Raw genomic sequence first — 20,625 nt, 5'->3', positions numbered from 1 at the left:
CATTGGGTCAGGAATCTCTCTCTCTCTCTCTCTCTCTCTCTCTCTCTGTAACTGTTTTTAATTAAAGCAAAGGACTAGGAACAGACTAAGTGATGGATTTTTTTATACATGCAAATATAATTGGAAGTTTCACTTAGAACAAACAGCTTGTTGTATAATGATTCTCTTGCAAAGTTTTCCAAGGAGGATATTCTGAATTTCTAAGTAACTGACCCTAGGTCATAGGGTTGTTTTCATCACATAACTTAATTTTTACCATTAATACATGCATCACCTATTTTCTGGTCCACTACACCAAACTGAAGAACCTACTCTTTACATATACTTAATCCTGGCAGAATCACTGCAGCTGTCTCAGTGACAAGCAGTTCAGATGCCTGCTGAAGAAGATCAATCCAACCCAAAGAGCATTAAACTGGTTTGAGGACATCTGTGATGCTCCCTCTTTTCTGGATTCCTGGGTCAGCATGTTCTCTGTCTTCCTTCCTCTCTATAATGAAGTTGCTGTTCAGGTTGCAGTTGGGAAACACCATTTGTATTATTATTTTTTATGCCACCTTTCCAGAACCTGTCTAAGGCAGCTTACTCTCTCTCTCTCTCTCTCTCTCTCTCTCCATTATATATATATATATATATATATATACATACACATACACATTATATATATGTGTGTGTGTGTGTGTGTATGTGTGTATATATATATATATATATATAATAATAATAATGTATAATAATACAATATATATATATAATAGAAACAAAACACTAAATTCTAGCATTATAAAAACCCAGCCCAGCATAAAAATATAGACAATAAAAATAGACCACTGGCAGTTTTTTTTAAAAAAACAACCGTTTTCAGACTAATCTGGAACTCCCAGCAGAAAGTAATCCTTACACCTAAAATACTGGAATGGTATGTAGAGAAGTTTTAGCCTGCTCCCTTCTGTGCTAGTTTTCTGCTTTCAGAGAGTTTGTTCTTGATTTTTAATGCACGACTACTGGGGGGGGGGAGTCTCATTTCCTCCCTTCCAAACACATCTGCAGTAAGAAGTGATACAATTACTTCCACTGCATCTGCTGCATACGTGGACCAAATCTCAGTGACCTGCTGAGGTATATAATAAGAGGAGGGGGCTCTGTGAAGCATCTGCTGCTCTTCAGACTGCAGAAGAAGGAGCTCAAGAGCACAGTATGGCCAGATGGGTTAGCCCTTGGAGGCCGGATTGAGTTCATGGGCTGCTGGCTGTATAGTTTTGAGACAACAGCCATGGGCGTTCTTCCTAATAAGATGCAGAAGATATTGTTTCCATCTTTGGGGCCATAAATCTGGAGGAGGAAAAAAAATCACAAACAGTGATCAAGTGTGGCGTCAAACACAGAACAGCGAGACTAAGTAGTCTCCTGCCATGCCATCCCTCTAACAAAGGAGAGTTCCTCCTTCCGATGTAACAGGCTCCCTCTGCAGCAGAAATGAACCACTGTTAGCTGAGCAGAGTGAAAGGGCACAAGTCTGCATTTCGTCTACAGGTGAGCTTCATAACCACTTCAGAATAGCCCCCAATTCCGTAAGACTGCCAGAGCAGGTAACTTGCGGAATCAACAAACGACGGGCGGGATCCAACCAGGTTTTTTTTTTTTTTGCTGTTACATAGAAAGGAAGCAGGGGGTCCCCTTTGATCACCCAAAAAGGTTATGCTGAGGATGATGGGACCAGCATTTACAAAAGTCATGACCGCCGGAGTTTACAGTAAGGCGAAGAATCAGGTGAGATTGAATTTAAAACGCTGGCTGGATCCAAAGCAAAGAATGATTTATATTCAATGCAAGTCTCACTCCTAAGCATGAAGGATACAGAATAAAATATGCAGGAGTGGGATTTCAAATGGGCCATTTAGAAAAGGTACAACTAGAGTTCCCACATCCTCTGTTCCAACTTGGGTCAAACCAATCCATGCGGCCAATAACAAAGTGCTGAGAAATCACCAACAAAAGTTATCTCAGAGATGTTTCCTGATTCATGAGTCTGCTGGGGGCAAGCGACACTGTAATAAAGTCATAATAAGTTTTTCGAGACATCATATATGTTGCATCCCAGTGTGGTCCATACCTCTTATCTAGGCAGGTGATCTGCACTGCTGGGAAGGGTAGCATAATTTGCACGAGCCTCAATGTGCAAGGTTTTCAAGGTTGCCTTGATACCTTCTTAAGTATGTTCATGCACTAAATTGGAAGGGTATCGAGAAGCAATTTAAACACTTGCAACTGCTATATAAATACTAAGTATTTCAGTGATTATGACCCAAGCACTATAATTTTTACACTTGCCTTTTGAAAATGCACCTGATTACTGCCAAAGAAAAATGCATACTTTACTCATCAACTGTAGAGGTCAAACAGACACCCAAATTAAGTCACAGCAATTAAAAGTTAAAAAAATCTTGGCAGACGCATTAAGTAAGCCGCCCGCTGCCAAGAAAAAAGTCAACTTTTTATTAAGTACTTCCCTTTAGTAGTACAGGAACAGAACAACATAAACAAATGAATCAGAAATATGAGAGAAGAAAATGTGCCATTTTGTTAAAGTGATTCCATATTTTTTCCCCCACCATCTATATCCATTTGGGGTAAAAATAGCCCAAGTACCACCAGTGTGTGCAGGGCCGGAGCGCCCATAGAGGCCAGGTAGGCGGCGGCCTCAGGCGCGAGGGCACTGGAGAGGCGCGCACCGCAGAGCTGGCGTGGCTGGCCCACAGCTGCTGCAGCCAGCCAGCCCTGTGCCGTTGCTGCCGCTGCCACATGACCCAGCTGGGCGCAGCAGCCACGAGCCGCTGCCAGGGCAGCGTGCGGAGCAGCCTCCGCCCGCCACTCCAGCCATCCGCCGGCGAATGCCCCCAGCTTGCGCTGCGTGATGACATCATCGCGCAATTATGTCATGGCGTGCGTGCGGGGGTTGCTGCAGGCGCCAGAAACCCTGGCGCCAGCAGAGAGTGTGTGTGTGTGTGCAGTAATTTACAGAAAATTACAGCGGAAGGGGCAGGAAACACAGCAGGGCGGATGACCTCATTAAAACTGAAGAATTCACAATGTATGAATTTGTAGAAGATGGAATACAAAAGGGGTACAATCTCTCTCCCCCCCCCCCAATTTTGCATGTCAGTCTCACCTCCCTTTTGAGTTAAGGATTTCAAATGCAATCCAGGTTTGCCACACAAACACACACACACACCCCTCCTAAATATGCTGTGTGTTTATAAACCGTTGTCATGTCTGTCAAGGGATTGTAAAATGCAAACTTCTTCTGGCAAACTCCGTTGACAACAACCCACATCGCTCTCATTGTAAGGAGGACTTTCAAGGTGGCAACCAGGAAACACGTTTCAGGACAGACTACGAGTACAGGAGCCACAGTGCATTTTTCCTACTGGCAGCAGCTAACAAGTTATCCAACAGGCTGCTGTAATTGCAAACGTACTAAATAATGAATGACAAACATATTGAATTCATTTGTCAAATGGAAGCAGCTAGAACTCCTTCTTGAAACCCAATCTTGTTTACAGGAAGGGGCTGGCCTTGCACTCGAATGCACAGCGATACCAACGTTCCCAGCACCAGAAGTGTACAGTCCCCCCCCCCCCCGACTCCTCCTCAGTTTACAAAGCTGGAGTAAATTCCTAGCACCGATTTGTTACATACCTCAGCGTAGCTTATTTTTAACTGTGAAAAAATGTTTTGCTAGAGCGGACCCAAGGGCCCATCTATTCCAGGATTCCACTTCCAACACTGGCCATGTGGATGCCTCTTGGAAACTCACAAGCAGTTCATGAAGACAAGAGACTTCCTCTGTTTGCACCCAGCATCTGGCACTCAAAAGGGATCCAGTGGCTCAGCTTAGCTGTCTTGGCTAAAGCCAATGCTACTGAGCGTTTGCAAATACTTGGTAGTGAGTTCCATGGATTCAGAGGTTCAAAACTTGAGTTAGTCTCAGGTACATTTCGCACTCGTTTTTTAGAGCGCGTTTGTACCTGTTCCACATCCCATGTTTGTAAGGTTTTCACACTTAAAAGCAGTCATGGGATGCAGTCTCGCTTTTTGTCTGCTGTATCCCCGATTTTTCCCCCTGCGAACATACCCCGATGTTTTTTTAAGTTCGCTGCCGACTGGCAGCTGGCCCGCATTTTGCTAATGTGAACTCTTTTGCCTCCTTTTTGCTTCTCTTATCCCCCCTCTCCTTTTCCCTGGGAGCTGATTGGTTTGTGCAGAATTAACCACTCCCACCCTCCTCAGCTCTCTGAACTCCTTGTCCACCATTTTTTTTAGTAAAGCGAGCTGAGGGTCATAAGGCTGCTTCTTCCTTGGTTTCCTTCCTCCCGGTATGCATGCTGTTTTATTTTTTTTTCAAAAGCCAGGAATGATTCCTAAGCTTGCTGCTAATTCCCTGCTAGCTTTAAAATCAAGGAAAGTGTTAAATAGCTGCTTTCTCCTTCCTCCCTTAGGGTATGCACACCCAAGAATGGGTTGCAACGTTGTAATGTTCCTGCACTTTCTTCCTGGCTTTAAAAGCCAGGAAAGGATTAAACGGCTGCTTTTCCCTCCCTCCCAGGCATGTTTCAGACTTTGCCAAAGAGGGGGAAAAAACCCAAGCATTTTGCACAGCCCTTTGGAAACAAGCCTCTGCTTCCTGGGAGGAGATTAATCGGCAGCATTTTAACCCTTTCCTGGCTTGATTTTAAAAAATGAGAGTGGTATATGTTTTCCCCCAGAACTCTGCCACCAATTGCCTCTCCGGTGGGCAGGGGACAGCCCAATCAGCAAAAAGGGGGGGAAGTGTTCCAACATTGCAACGTTACTACGCATGCTCAATTTTTTTAAAAAAAGTGTGACGTGAATTGCAAGGCCCCAAAAGCCCAAAATTGCACCGAGGTTTTGAAATGAAGCACAGACACCAAATCGAAATTGCAGTGGACAGTGTGAAATGAACAGGTGCAATGCCGAAGCCACTGCGATCGGGGCGAATGCTCATAAATGGCGGTTTAAACCATAAGTGCGAAAAGGGCCTCAGTATCCAGCAATTGTGCAAGCTCTGCAACAAACTATTTGTTTCTGATTAGAATTTAACAGCAGCTTGCACTGACATCCCATGGCTAGTTTGGTTGTCTGCAGGGCTTTTTTTTCTGGGAAAAGACGTGGGGGAACTCAGTGGGTTGCCCACGGAGAAAATGGTCACATGGGCTGGTGGCCCCGCCCCCTGATCTCCAGACAGAGGGGAGTTTACATTGCCCTCCACACTGAAACTCCCCTCTGACTGGAGATCAGGGGCGGGGCCACCAGCCATGTGACCATTTTCAAGAGGTTCCGGAACTCCGTTCCACTGCGTTCCAGCTGAAAAAAAGCCCTGGTTGTCTGAAAGCCCAACAGAGTACAGCACGGGTGGGAAAGTACAACAACACAAAAACCATGAGAATCAGACCGCACTCTTGAGCAGTGCTTCACTTCAGATGAGCCCTTTTTTCAGGACCATCATGAAGTCCATCCATCAGGCTGATAGACTTCTTCATATACATTACAAAACCTGGATTTCATTGTAATGATTTAAAGGTAACCATCGAGTCAAATAGTAAAAGCAAAGCACGTGTGGATAAAATGTTCTACTATAAGCTGACGACGATTTGCTTTTTCAAATTGTCGGTTGTCAACACATAATGCCTCCTAAAAGGCTGCTGGGAGAAAAGAGGGGCGGGGGGGGGGGGAGGTCAGGAAGATAAGATAGTCCAGTATGTCCACCAAACCAAGGGCAAAGCCAGCCAGAGGGAAGATTTTCATTGCAGATTCAACCATTCATACAGATATGTAGCTGTAAGCAGTTAGCCAGCCTGTTCATCAACACCTCTGACCTTTGTTAGCTACTTTAGACTCACAGACAGGCACATTTTTAAAAGCACCCTTTGGAATGCATAATGTGGAGGCATACTTTCTAGAACGAGTGGTACATAAACAAAAAAGAATCAGAGAGTCAACCCTGCAGATGTGTTAGCAAGCAAATTATGGGGTGGGGGGTGGGGATCTAGGATACAAACATGTTCAAATGCTGGAACTTTGTTATGCTGTTTTCCCTAACAGAAATAATAAAAAACGAGCATGAAAAGCTCAAGCAAAAATGCGCAAGTCTTCTTTTGATACTATGGAACACGAGGCACAATTTTAGCCATTCATGCAAAAAAAAAAATGAAAATTTAAGCTGAGGTAAGATTTGGGTCCGGTAGCACCTTAAAGGCCAACTAAATTTCCAGAGCATGAGCTCAGACCTTGGGAATTTAGTTTGCCTGCAAGGTGCTACTGGACTCGAATTCTGCTCTTCTACTATAGATCAACACAGCTACCCACCAGAAACAAACTGAAGCAGTGACAGAGGGACAAAAAGCAGAGAAACAGAGAATTCATCCACTGATATGACCCATTTGCATAACCTAACGAAAAGGAAGGATCACTGGGTTTTCAACTACTGGGTCGTCCTCTGAAATGAGGAGATGGATGGGAAAATTCTCTTCGGCAAATCGTCTGTCTCTGAATCTGCATTTTATTTCTTGCCAGGACAAGTTCTGGGGTGAGTGAGGGATGGATAGAAGAAAAAGAGGGAAGAACTTCGAGAAGTGCCTCTTCTGTAAAATGTGAACAGTGCTTCCTCTATCAGCATCGAAGGACACTTCCATGTGTGACTGCCGCGGTTCTTTCAAGGAACAGATGTTCATGTGATAAACAAAACTGATTTATAAACCAAAGTTAAATTCATAGGTCAGTATTCAAAATCTGGAACACAAAAACACACTGGGATACTGCAATTATTTATTTGAAACATTTGTATCTGCCTTATCTCCTCAAACTGAGAGCCAAGTTCAACTACATCCACTTGCCCTGTCTTGCTAGAAATGCAAGCTATATCACGTTGGCAGGGATCCTTGGGGGGGGGAGTTGAATTAAGAGGTCCCCTTAGGTTTGGGAAGGGGAGAATAAGCAAGTGCAGTCTGCTGACTTGGAGGACCTGGCAGTGTGCTGAGACTGGCATTTCTTGGGATTAGGAAGACAAGCTGTCTTTCCACAAGTACAAGTACCACATCAGTCCACTGACTTTTGTGGATGTAGAAGGGTGTAACTCCACACTTAGGACTGCACTGTTAGCCTGATGAGACACATTAAAATTTCAGCAGGATCTTAAGTAGGCTTACTTGGAAGAAAGTTTCACAAAGTTCAGATGAGCTTCCTCCTAAAAAATAGTGTTTTGAGCTGCAGTTAAATTTGACTGATCGTGATTTAGAGCTGTTTTTTAATCTACTGTACTTACATGACAAACCTTAGAGTATATAAAAAAAACCATGGGTTTATACTTCTTTTAAAAATGGTTTTGCTTCAAATGTGGGAATTAGCAGAAATTTAAAACTAACATGGAAACAAGCTGATGAATGTCCAGGATAGTTTGTGAGGAGTTACAGCTTTTTTGGACAGCTATTAATAACCCATCTGTGCTCGCCATTCAAGTTGCAGCAAATGAAAACAGTAAGACTCTGTATACATCGAAGTCCTTCATTAAACTATTGATCCCCCTTAGCATTATCCATAATGTTGCAGCGACTCAGTATGTCAGCTGGTGCAGAGCTCGTTGCTTTCCTTTCAATAACTTCTACAGTTGAGAGAGATGAGATCACAATGATTTATTTACCTGACATTTTCCAGTCCGGATGTCGTAGAGGGCCACTGAACCCAAGCGAGATCCAACCGCTATTCGGTGACTCCGCTCGTAATAGCTGACCATGTAGAACCTGAATGGCAAATTAGAGAGAGGGGAAAGTGAAATTTGATCAGACTGCGTGCAATGTAAAACACCATTAAAACTATATTCTGGCAATTAATTGTAGTGCTGTTGCGAATATTTATTTTTACACTCCTGTCCTAAGATAGCACTTTAAGCATGTCCTAAGATAGCACTTTAAGCATGAGAAGCAATGCCATGGTCGATGTGGCATTCTCACCTTGGTAAAAAAAAACCTGTTTGGGGCTACTGACCACAAATTGTTTGTGATGTAAACAAAAACATTTGCTGCTAATAGCTTTTGTTAGTAAACTTACGTTACACAATGGAAAAAATATAGTAAATCTCTGAATCAAAATAAACCAATTTCTTCCATAATGCAAAACTGCAATATAGATAAAGTGCAACAGTATCCAAAAGTGCAAAGTGGCATATCCGGTTGATACAATGTCAGAAACTCAGTCTTATCACAATTCTTACAAATCAATAGTTGATAACAACATAGCCAAAATTAAACCAGTCCTACCAGACTTCCTAATAGCCTGTTAGCACTCAAATACAAAATCAGTCAAAACTGCAAAAGGAAAGCACATGAAACTTCTGAAGAAAAGCTGTAGCTGGAATGCTGCAGCTATGAGTTCAGTACTTCCCATGAATCTCTCCGCGTCTATCTGTGATGTAAACAAGCCTGAAATCCTTGGGTCTGAACACTCCACATCTTCTCACCTAATTCGTTTTGGAAGTCTTCAGTCTAATGTGCTGCAACTAGAGATGTAAAATCTCCAGAAATCTTGAAGCCACAGAAAAAAACATGCCCCCTCCCCTATATTTTTCTGGGGAAAAAGGAGATTTGCGGAAAAACTGAAATATATGCAGTAGCTACTTCCCTGTCAAACCTAAGCTTCTTTTGATGACGGAAGAACATAAAAGGCATCTCTTTTAGATCAGTCAGCAGACAAAATTGCAGGATTTGACATGTTTATGGAATTTAAAATAATATTTTGTTTTCTATAAGAAAAATTGCAAATATACCCAGTACTTGGCAAGGAGTTGCAAACTGCTGCCCCTTATGCTACAAAAGCTAAAGATAGAAAACAAATCCTGTTGTAAACAAAAGTAAGTGCTTTATTCTGACAGAAGCTTTCTGATAGAGTCACAATAGGTAGGACTACCAGCACATATGGAACGTGGTGCCCCTACGCGTGCCCCGAGGCTGCCTCTACGCATGCGTGCACAGAGTGTGCGTGTGCCCCCTGGACTGTGTGATGACATTACTGCATGTTGGCCAGCGGGCAGCTGGGATGGGACAGTGGCCATTGGGCGGCTGGGATGGCGCATGGAGGCTGCCCGCGCTCCCAGTCAGGCGTGGCGGGTGGCTGGGGAGGTTCCACATGCCACCTCGGATGCCTGCTGTGCCTGGCCCGCAGCTGCTGTGCCCAGCCGGGGGCATGTGTTGGCGGTGGCAGCGGCAGCACGGGGTGGGAGGGCTGGCAGGCTGCCTGCAGCAGCTGTGGGCCAGGCACACCAACTCCGCAGCGCGCACCCCTGCCCCGGCGCCCCCTCCGGTGCCCCCTCCAACGCCTCAGTGCTCAAGGCGGGGGCCGGACCTGCCTCAATGGGTGCACCGGCCCTGCATATGGATAGTGAACTACGCTTTATAACACTGAAAATACTGAACTCTAGTACATTTTTACTGAATCTAGTATATTTTTATCCCAGCCTTCCTCCATGACCTACATGGTTTTCTCCGCCCCATTTTATCCCTCACAGCAACCATCTGAGGGAGTTCAGGCTGAGGGTGACGAGTCGGAAGGTCACTGATGAGCTTTAAGGCAGAGTGGAGATTTGGACCCAGGTTTTCCAGACTGCAGTCTGACAATCTAACCACCACACCATTCTGGCTCTCACTTCAGCAAACTATGGTTAGTTTCTTGTTCACAAACCAGACTCCAAAACCATAGCCTTTCTGTAAATAAATTTAACCAGGGTTAAATGGAGGAGGGGTCATCACTGGGGGGTTTTGCGGGGGGGAATAGTTGGGAATTTCCTGCATTGTGCAGGGGGTTGGACTAGATGACTCTGGAGGTCCCTTCCAGTTCTATGATTCTAAAGCCAATGGAAGAAACACATTGACAAAGCAGTCAAGAGTCAGTAGCTAGTCATGAAACCCAAAGGGTGACTTTGGGCCAGTTATTCTCTCTCAGCTCAACCAACCTCACAGAGGGTTGTTGTGAGGACAGAGGAGGGGAGAACAATGTGCTGGCTTCTTTTAAGAAGGAGGGCAAGATAAAAAGGTAACAAATAAAAACATGTTTGGGCTTTTTTTAAAAAAAGTGAAACTGAGTTTTTTTAAAAAATGGCGCAGCTAGTCTTAATAGTTTAATGCAAAAAACAACAACCCTGCAATAGAATATTTCATCAGTAAGATTCTACCCTGAGATGAAGTACTTTGCTGAAAACATGTCCACACCCCTTCCGAGCAAGCCATTGGGAGCTCCTATGGGCTTTCCCCGCCATGTAGTACTTCTTGCTGCCACAGGGATACCTTGTCTGAACATTCCAGCTGGAAAGCATTGTGTCCCCAAGTGGTGGTGGAGAGTGCCGTCAAGTCCTAGCAGACTCAGGGGGACCTCTAGTGGGGTTCTCAAGGCAACAGACTAACAGAGGCGGTTTGCCATTGCCTGGTCTCCGTTGGAAGTCTTCCATCCAACTATTATCCAAGGCCAACCCTGCTTAGCTTCTGAGATATGACGAGATCAGGGTTGCCTGGGCTATCAAGGTGAGGCCCCAAGTAGGGAGTACCAAATATTTGCAGCCAGAAGGAATACACAATCCTGAAAGCACATTACTTATGCCAACATGCAGCTAAACATATCTGATTGCACTGTGAAAGGAAAGGGATTTATTATTTATATATTATTTGGAAAATTTCGGTGCTAAGGTAAGAGTATCTTATTCAGGATAAGAATATATGGTACTTCTTGCTGCCACAGGGATACCTTGTCTGAACATTCCAGCTGGAAAGCATTGTGTCCCCAAGTGGTGGTGGAGAGTGCCGTCAAGTCCTAGCAGACTCAGGGGGACCTCTAGTGGGGTTCTCAAGGCAACAGACTAACAGAGGCAGTTTGCCATTGCCTGGTCTCCGTTGGAAGTCTTCCATCCAACTATTATCCAAGGCCAACCCTGCTTAGCTTCTGAGATATGACGAGATCAGGGTTGCCTGGGCTATCAAGGTGAGGCCCCAAGTAGGGAGTACCAAATATTTGCAGCCAGAAGGAATACACAATCCTGAAAGCACATTACTTATGCCAACATGCAGCTAAACATATCTGATTGCACTGTGAAAGGAAAGGGATTTATTATTTATATATTATTTGGAAAATTTCGGTGCTAAGGTAAGAGTATCTTATTCAGGATAAGAATATATGGAAAAGTGCGCAGATCTGAGTAAGATGCCATTTAACATGGATAAGTGCCGGGTTCTCCACCTGGGTAACAAAAATGCAAAGCATGCATATTGGATGAGGGATACTCTTCTGGGCAGCAGTGTACGTGAACAAGATCTTGAGATACAGGTGGAATAGGAAGCAAAATATGAGCAATTGTGGGGGTGCAGCAGCAAGAAAGACAAATACAATCTTGGGGTATATCAACTAAGGCATAACATCCAAATCACAGGATGTAATTGTCCTACTATATACTGTGTTGGTCAGGCTCCAACTGGAGTACTATGTGCACATCTGGAGGCCTCACTTCAAAAAGATGTCTGCAAATTGGAAAGAGTGCAGAGGAGAGCAACCAGGACGATCGGGGGCCTGGAAACCAAGCCCTGCGAGGAAAGACTGAGGGACCTGGGAATGCTCAGTTTGGAAAAGAGGAAGTTGAGGGCAGACATGGTTGCACTCTTTGAGTATTTAAAAGGCTGTCACTTAGAGGAGGGAAGGAAGCTGTTTCTGTTGGTAACAGAGGATAGGACTAGAAACAATGGGTTTAAATTACAGGACGGAAGGTACTGGCTGGACATAAGGAAAAACTTTCTTCACGTTAAGAGCAAATCAGCAGTGGAATCGGCTGCCTATGAATGTGGTGAGTTCCCCCTCATGGGCAGCCTTCAAGGAGCGGCTGGACAAATAGTGGTTGGGGATGCTTTAGGTTGTTCCTGCATTGGGCAGGGGGTTGGGTGGAGTCTGTGATTTTTTTCAACGGTTACTTTCCCCTTACGGTTACTCTTCTTATGCACCAGCAAGAGCAATAGTTAGATTACTACCAATTTATTATCTTAGCTAGTTATCAAATGTAGAAAACTTCTATCGCTGTCGTACTGATTGCCAAGCGTTGCTTCCAAAGTGTAGACCTGGAATTTTTCCTCATGGCAGAGGGGCATTAGATCTCTCTCTCAATGGGATCACTCCCAACTCCCTCTTGGAACAAGTCTTATCTTGTATTGGTTGCTTTTATTTTAAAGATTAAAAAAAAAAAGATACCCTGGGTCTTCTGATCCTTTATTCTGAAGGTGGCTTGTAACAGACAGACACAAGGCAGTGTTCAAACCTGCGGCCCCAGGACAACCGGTAGTTAGAGTGCTTTCTGCCAGACCAGGGGAAGCAAGCTCCCTGAAGCTAGTCAATTTTTAACCAATGGCAGAAGACAGGCCAGACTTCGCTTCTGCCGTAATATCCTTCCTGGGTGGGAGAGGGTACAACCTCTCAGTGGCCACTGGACCTACTGCTAGAGGCACTGTAATTAATGCCACTGTAAGAAGCCTCAAGTGACCTTCCAGGACCGGAAGGCAAGAGATAATTTCTAAACCAGCAAAGCAGAGGGACCCAGCCTATGACCCCCTCCCTCTTCGAAGGTGTTCGGTCTGTAGATTGGCATGGTGGGGCAAGCAACTTCTGATAAACAATGGATTTTAAGGCAAAGGCGAGTGGCTTTTGTTCTTGGAGGCGCTGGAGAAAGGACGGCTCAAAGCTGAAAAGGTGATTCTGAAGTGCAAGAAGGTTTCTGTACAAGCGATTCCAAAGCCTGGGGCCATAAGAAAGCTGTACAGAATTATTTAATAGGCTTGAACGAAACTCAGGAAACAAAACGAAAAGGATGCTAAGCTGTTGTTTTGTTGCAGCAGCTTGTTCTATGTACCAAGGTGAGAGGAGAGGAATGGGTTCCTCTGTGCTATACAGAGCAGGGATGGATACAGCAACATCCATTAGGATTTGCACAAGATGTGACCCACCAAGCTGAATATCCATGGGCGGCAGCCCACCACAGGCAAGCCAATCCCCCCCCCCCCCCCCGGTTGTACTGCTTCTCTGCAACTGCAAAAACTTTGCGTGGACACACGCGCTTGCTTGGGCATTTGGCAAGCTGCCATACACTGGCAGAGTTCAATCCCTTCAGGCCTTCAATTCCAAAAGTATCTATAATTTGTAACATAGTAGTTGTAATAAAAAAAATACATCTTTAATCTGAGAGCGTTTGTTTTAAGCCAATAATCTTGTACCAAAGGGAAATCTGGAAACCCTACACATGGGACAAATCATTCTACTCTATTCCAGTTAACTTAGTCTTAAACCTGTGCGCTAAATAAAACCATATACAAATGTAAAAAAAAGAAAGAAAAAACACACAACCTATATGTTCCCCTACCACAGATCTCTAGGATTTATATCTTAGTCGGCCTATACTGGTTGTTTCTTTAAAACACAAGCTTACTAAATCAGAAACCTCTATTCTGTTGACCCTAAGGCAGTAGTTAATAAGATTTTAGATTCCAAATAAGTTTAAACGGGCTTGTAGCTTCAAAAAATGAGACGGGGGGGAAAAATGGAAAACTGACAAAATTGATTGAAAAACCCTGAGCTCTTCTAGGTATTCTCTACTGCAGAAGTATAGCCAGTATTCCAAATACGTGTTCCATAAAGGAAGTGAGAGTAATTGGCGACCGTTCTCCAGTAATCCCATAATAGCCTCTGAGCTCTTTGGCTTTCTTTGATCACCGGATATAGTTAATTTGACATTTTCAACTTCCTGTGAAAGAAAAAACATCCAGATATTTAAAGGAATTAATTTGCTTGGCTGGAGTGCTACCTAATGGCCATTTTTGTGCACAGGATTGGCATGCAACAACTAATTTTCAGTTTTCTGATAGTATATTGTAAGGTGATCTGGAGATGGGACACCCCCCCCCCCCCAATCAAGCAGATAATTTGCAATTCTGATTTAAAAAACTTTTCTTGTCTGCCAATAAAAGGGTGGAGATCATTATTTTGCCAACTTTAGTGGTTTACAATTCTATTATGAAGAAACTGCTTGTATATTTTCATATACAAATTAGAGCTGGTAGCAAGCATCTGTGAATTCCCTTCTAGAAATACTGATATGGTTTGTTGTCGCCATTTAAATAAATGCTCATCTTAAAAAATAGAATCCTGATAGAGCCCTAAAATCTAAATTCAGAAAAGTACATTTCTGTCCTAGCTTTTAGTTGAAACAATTCAAAATCTGTTTTGAGGGAGAGGCTTTTAGGCACCTAGGTAATTTATTTAGCAAAATTTCAGCTTGTCTGCTTCCTATCAAACCAGCTAACAAGGCATGTGGGGGGGGGGGGAATGAAAGGAATTGGCAGGTGTATACGTATTAGGACCTGAGTACTCCACCCTCCATTTGATTATATGCTATGATTGCATCCTCATATATTATCAAAGCTGATCTTAATGTTAAAAAGCCTAGATAAATGTGTCCAGGAGACGGCATATGCAGAAGAGGATGACCGAGTGATTCAGTATCTTCCAAAAAACTCCTGTGTGTTCTGACAAGGGGCTGTGCAACAAATCAAAACTTCATTGAACTGACAGAGGACAGCTATTTCTTGCAGCAAAAATGGGTACTGCCAGGGGTCATTTCGTAGAAAAAGAGCTGGAGGACCTCATTAACATAGCTCATTAGCATATCCCACGCCCCTTGACATAGCCAGAAGTGTGTCATTAGCATAACTGATTTGCATATGCCACACCCCCTGACATCGTCTATCCTGGCTGTTTTGTATCCAATCCTGGCCATTCAGGGCTGAAATTGGGCCCAAAATGGCAAAAAGGGGCTGAAAATGGCCGAAAAGGGGCCCCAAATGGTCAGGATTGGGTGCTGCTGAGTGGGAGAGTGATCCACCACCCATGAGAGGCCCGATTTGGGCTGTTTCGGCCCTAATCCAGGTTGAAACGGGCCCCAAATGGCTGAGAGTCAGTTGGGCAGGGCCACCTGACATGTGACCTCTTTGGGGAACTGCTGGAACTGCGTTCCTGTGCGTTCCCCGTCGAAATGAGCCCTGGGTACTGCTAATTTCTCAGTGAACGTGTTCGGCAGACAGACTTACCTCATTTGACACTCACAATCAGACTATGAGCTGATCACAGATATGTTCAGATTGCACTGAGAAACCCAAACAGCTGCCAAACAAGCAGTCTGCAACTGTCTGTGTGTCAGAAGCTGACTCACAGCTGATCCAGGAACAGTTGGGAGTTGGATTCTTATATACCTTGCTCCTCTCAGCAAAATAACTACACAGTGAAATTGCAAAAGGGAGCACTTCCCTCTCCTACAAGCTGGGTGGGGATAGGAGCAATGCTTGGAGTTGGCGCCTGATCCCTGAAATTTGCTGGATGCTGCACAAAATTTTTCCAGCGGGAGATCAGAAGACAACTCCCAGCTGATCACTCACAAGCTGAGAACTGGCTTCTGACAGCTGCAAGTAGCCTGTGCCTGCAAACACAGACAAACAGGCTGTAAACAGCTGAACAGCGCAGCGACTAATTGGTCGCCTAATCACTACTGGTTAAGGGAAGTGAGCCAAACTGCCTGAGCATCCCTAGTCATAAATACTAAAAAAGATTGATTCACAAGGATGAGAATGTGCCACATGTGCCACATGTGTCCCCTATTAGATTCAACGTTGAGTGTCTCCTCAAAATATCCTGGGCATTTCTCATTTTATATCATATAATATAATCATATTTAGACTGGCCAAAAGGCGATATTTAAACTTCTCAAAAGGTACATTCTGCTGCATTTATCCTATATTTATGGACTTCTCTAGAGGCACTAATAAATAATAATTATTTTATTAACAAAATAAAAATAGTATGTTTAGATGGGGGTGCCTTTTCTGAGGCCGGGATGATTAGGTGAGGCCTTGTTTTTGTGCCCCAGTGCCTTCAGAATCAACAGAATCCAGTCCACACTGCAGAGGGGGAGCTTCAAAATGTATTGAAGCAGTCCTTCAGTCATCAATTGGCCCACCATAAATCATTCTGAGCCACCATTACCAAAATATTATAGCATCGAGTGGTAACAAAGAGATGCCCATTTATAATTAACTTATGGACCAGGCTGAGAGACAGAATGAAAGTTGCATTTTCTAGATTACACTGCTGGCCAGCCTAGTCTTCGTTGCCATGTCCACTGCTGCTGACCCTCTGCTCGTGCATCTCCTCTGATGTTTTCGCACACACCCTTCCACTGCGTGCGTGTGAGTGCTGTCACCTCTGCTCCCAGCTGTATACGCTACCTGACGCTGATGAAGAAAGGTGTGCAGGTGGTGCACAAAGCACCCGCAAATGGTGGGAGGGCTTGTGAGTGGGCAAAGGAAAGATGCAAAGGCAGGTGGGGGGCACGTGGGTGGGAGGGCAAGAAGGGGAGCCTAGTAGTGTGCATGCGGGGGGTGGGGGGTGAGCAGTCTCCGCATACTGCACTTCCAAACCTGGAACCAGCCCTGTCTAATGGTCTAATTGATTGTTTGCTCTCCAAATATAATCTTCCATAGAAATCTCAGGGAGAGTGCTGGCGGTAATAAACTGCATAACCGTCTTCTTTAGCTTTGCCCAGGGATGTGCTCAGCATTCACCAAAGAATATTCTGGGCATGAAAACAAGCTTTAGTACCTCTCTCCAATGTTCTTTGAACTTTCTCCCATTGCTTACCCCTTCCCAAGTCTTTTTTGGAGGGAGTATAGACATGAATTTCCTCTATCTATCTGTGCTCTGCAGGCACTCTACAACTGTTATTACTGTCTAGGGATGCCATTCCCCTGGGGGGTGAATCTCCATTCCCACCCTCCACCCCCTGCCACCACTCACCTGGCTGGCGGGGTAGGGGGGAGGCGGGGGAACAGGCTTTCTAGATGCACTCCCGCATTAGCATCAGGCCAATTTGGGCCCCAGACAGGCCCAAATTGGCCCGTTTGGGCCCCAAATCAGCCCTCTGCGAAGCACACACTTCTTGGCTTGCACAATGACATCACTCCACATATGTGACATCATCATCACATATTCCTGGGAGAGCACGCAAAGAAGAAAAGAACGGTAAGGGCCAGGTGCCCCAGCACCCGCCACATAATAAGCCTTCAATAAATTCAGGAAAAAATGTACCACTGCCCTACAGAAGCAACATAAAATAAAGAATATAATATGGCAACCAACCATTGCTTCTTTACAATATAACAACAAGAAAAGGAACGACAACAGTGCGCTTATATACCACTCTCCTTGACAGATTAACGCCCACTCAGAGCAGTGAGCAAAGTCGGTGTTCTTATTATCCCCACAATACAGCTGGGGAACTGGAGCTGAGAGGAGGGCTTAGCCGAGACCGCCTGCTGAGCTTGTAGCAGCAATGGGATTCAAACCAGCAGAGTGCTGACTTGCAACCCAGCCACTTAATCACAGCTTTCCAGCACTGCAATTTCTAAATAACCTGAGAAAATGCACTTTAGTAAAAGCATATAGATCAACTGGGCACAATCCACTGTGCACTTCTGCATTAGAACCATTAAAACATGGAGGGGCATGTGCTCTGAAAGCATTTACCTACCACTAGAAAATATCTGTATCTGACCACATCTGAATCCTCTTTCCCACAGAAGCAAAGGACGGGAGAGGAATTTCTGCAATGCCTATTCATTTCCACTGGTCTTCAGCAATAGAAGTTACCAATTGATGGTCCTCATTGAATTTTAATCCTGTTCGTTAAAAAGTATAATTCAGCAATACTCATCCTTTAATGGTAGGGCATCCTTCCACATCTTGCAGAATTAAGCCCTATATAAATCTCGGAAAATAAAAGGAGGCCTTTCTCTCCTTAACATTTTCAAAATGTCAAGAGCTACATTACCCTATGCCTAATACAATTGCTACTGTTTTATTTTATTGTTTCAGGCTTGTAATATTTGTGTCTAGTATTATAATAGGCACAGAGCCTGCAGACCGAGCTAACAGGAGAAAACCAAAACACTGGAAGAGATCAGCTATAATAAAACAACGGAAAGCCAGAAAATTGCACGCAACAAATGGCTCAAGTAGACAGGTATGTTACAACCCTTTTCCTTCTCTCAGTTAGATTTTGCCTTTAACCCTTTTGTTCTTGCCCCCTCTGGGTAAATTGCTGCCACCAGGAATTATATTCCAAAATAACTTAAACATGCCCAAGTGTCAGGCTTCTTCGTGGAATTATGTGGCCCTGAGGATAGGAATGGGATATAGGAATAACAGATACTCTGGGATGAAAAAAAACAAACCAAAATAAACTTTTTTTTTACAAGAAGCATATCGGTTTTATATTATTTCTTAATCTTGATGGTTTCAAAAGAGTGTTATTTGTTCTTAAAGTTATTTTTCAAAGACAGAGTCACTCAGATCTTCTCTCAGGCTGCACACACAGTTTGCCTGCTTCTGATATCAATTTCTTACTCAAATACACATAAGACTTTCTCTCAGGTGCAAACATACTTTGCCTCTCTTGCCCTGACTGAATGTTCTTTTACAAACACACACAGTTCAGGCTTCCACACAGGTTGTATGTCTTTTAGAAATTCAGAGATACTCTCAGGCTGCACACAGCTCGCCTCTCTTGCCCTGACTGAATATTTCTCTCAGAAATGCTTAGACTTGCTCAGGCTGCACACAGCTTGCCTGCTAAAACCAGACTGAATCTTTTTTCTCCACTCAGAACTGAAACCTCATTCACTCCGCCCACACTCTCAGTCATCAGCCAATCATCTCACTCACTCATCCCTCTCTTTCACCCCCCCTCTTCAGCTGCACCACACCAAGCATTTAAAGACACACACACACACACACACACACACACACACACACACACACACACACAAAATGATTACAAGGTACTTATACATACAGAAAATAAAATACAGATGGAACTGAGTATTTCAATGGGTGGTGCAAAATAAATGGTGTTTGCACTGTCTGACTGGCTTCCAGATATTAATAATACTTCTATAAATAATAAAAAGAAATGCTGACGAACTGAGGGCCATTGGATTTCTGCAACACGTATGAGGTTTTGGAAAAAGACATTCTGATGCCTCAAGCGGCTTTGCGATGTGTACTTATTAAACGTGGAATGTGTTTAAAGACGTTATTTTGGTAACATATGCCTGCTAAAATGAAACAGCAGGACTTATTAAGGTCCATGGACTGAGCTTCCAAAATGTACCTAACGTATTTTGCAACACGACTCAGTCCTTTTGCAGAGTACTTTGGTTTTGACATAGAAAATATACCTCTGGAGCAAGGCTAACTCTAGTAAGCAACAGTTTTTATCAATCTTCCTTGGACATAAAGCGGAGCAGAATTCAGACAATGCCTGGATGAAGGGGTGATTTTAGCTACTGGGCATTTGTGGCAGCTGCCCCAGGCTGGGTAGGGTCCCACCGTCCATCATCATCATCATCATCATCATCATCATCATCAATAATAATAATAAAAATATATAACCCACTCTCCCTACAAGCAGCTCAGAGCAGGTAGCATCAATTAATAAAAAGTAAGCACATTCAAACACATTAAAACATAAAAATCAGTATAAGATGTAGCAACTCTCTGACAGAGGGAGAAAAAAAAACAGAGAAGAAGCTTCTACAGCTGCAGCTGGCTGCCCCTCTTAGCAGCTGCCTCGATGGCTCTCTAATTAAAAGGATCTGGTAGTAGGTAACGTGCAAGACCTTTACATAAGACTCTGGAACCCATTGTCAAAGCCACTTCTGGCCTGGATAGACCAATGGTTGGATTCAGTGTAAGGGGGCTTCATGTGTGTGTGTGTGGGGGGGGCGGGAATCATACAAGAGAAGATCTCTGGGTAGCCTCTAAGATAGAAAGAGTTTGAGGAGAGAGACCATTTTCCTCTATATGTTGCAGGAAGCCTGTGAGAAGGACGCATCTCTGGGCAATAAGAAAGCTATCCTGAGACACAGGATGAAACCATGGCGGATCACAGACACATTATTTGGGTTTGACAGATCAGGAAGAGTATATGTTGGTGGCAAAAGCCCCAACCGGCAATTAAAACAGAGCTTTGCTTTTTGCATCTGGCTCAGAGGAAGGTACAGTATAAGAACTGGTATGTAGCTACTGAGGTCAAGATGGGGCACCTGATCGCAAAGGCTTGGTAGGTCTTGGTAGGCCATGAAAAAAACAGCTGTTTTCTGCCTCTGTTGTGTTTACAGGAACATTCCAGGCTGGGAAAAAAGGCAGTGGCTCTCAATGATCTATCCGATTGGCGTGGCTGCTTATGCCCAGCCCCTTTACCCCAAAGAGAAAGAAAAAATGGTATCAAGCCTCTACCTCTACAGCTCCTGTAAAAGATCACACTAATTCTACAAAACAACAACGAATTGTTATTAAATATTGCCAAGTGTCAAAAGCCAATGAATCCTCTAGGTACTTGATTATCACAGAAGGGAATGGTGTTAAAGAGTACAGTAACAAGGCTATATCAACGTGTTCCCATTTGGATTCCCTCCAAAGTGAAATCAT

At 44.0% G+C, this 20,625-nt stretch overlaps 1 protein-coding gene across 2 annotated transcripts in view; it reads right to left on the bottom strand.

The window, feature by feature from the left end:
• WDR7 (WD repeat domain 7) overlaps nucleotides 1–20,625 on the bottom strand; it is a 252,690-nt gene that overhangs the window by 40,935 nt on the left and 191,130 nt on the right. For both annotated transcript variants that reach the window (XM_054986975.1, XM_054986974.1), the window contains one exon: nucleotides 7,715–7,814. In XM_054986975.1, coding sequence (XP_054842950.1) covers nucleotides 7,715–7,814 — 100 coding nt within the window. The remainder of the gene's footprint in view (nucleotides 1–7,714; nucleotides 7,815–20,625) is intronic.

Source organism: Eublepharis macularius, chromosome 8 (assembly GCF_028583425.1).
Source record: "Eublepharis macularius isolate TG4126 chromosome 8, MPM_Emac_v1.0, whole genome shotgun sequence".
Taxonomy (NCBI): domain Eukaryota; kingdom Metazoa; phylum Chordata; class Lepidosauria; order Squamata; family Eublepharidae; genus Eublepharis; species Eublepharis macularius.
The sequence above is the reverse complement of the archived record's forward strand: the minus strand, read 5'-3'. Positions and strand labels throughout refer to the sequence as shown.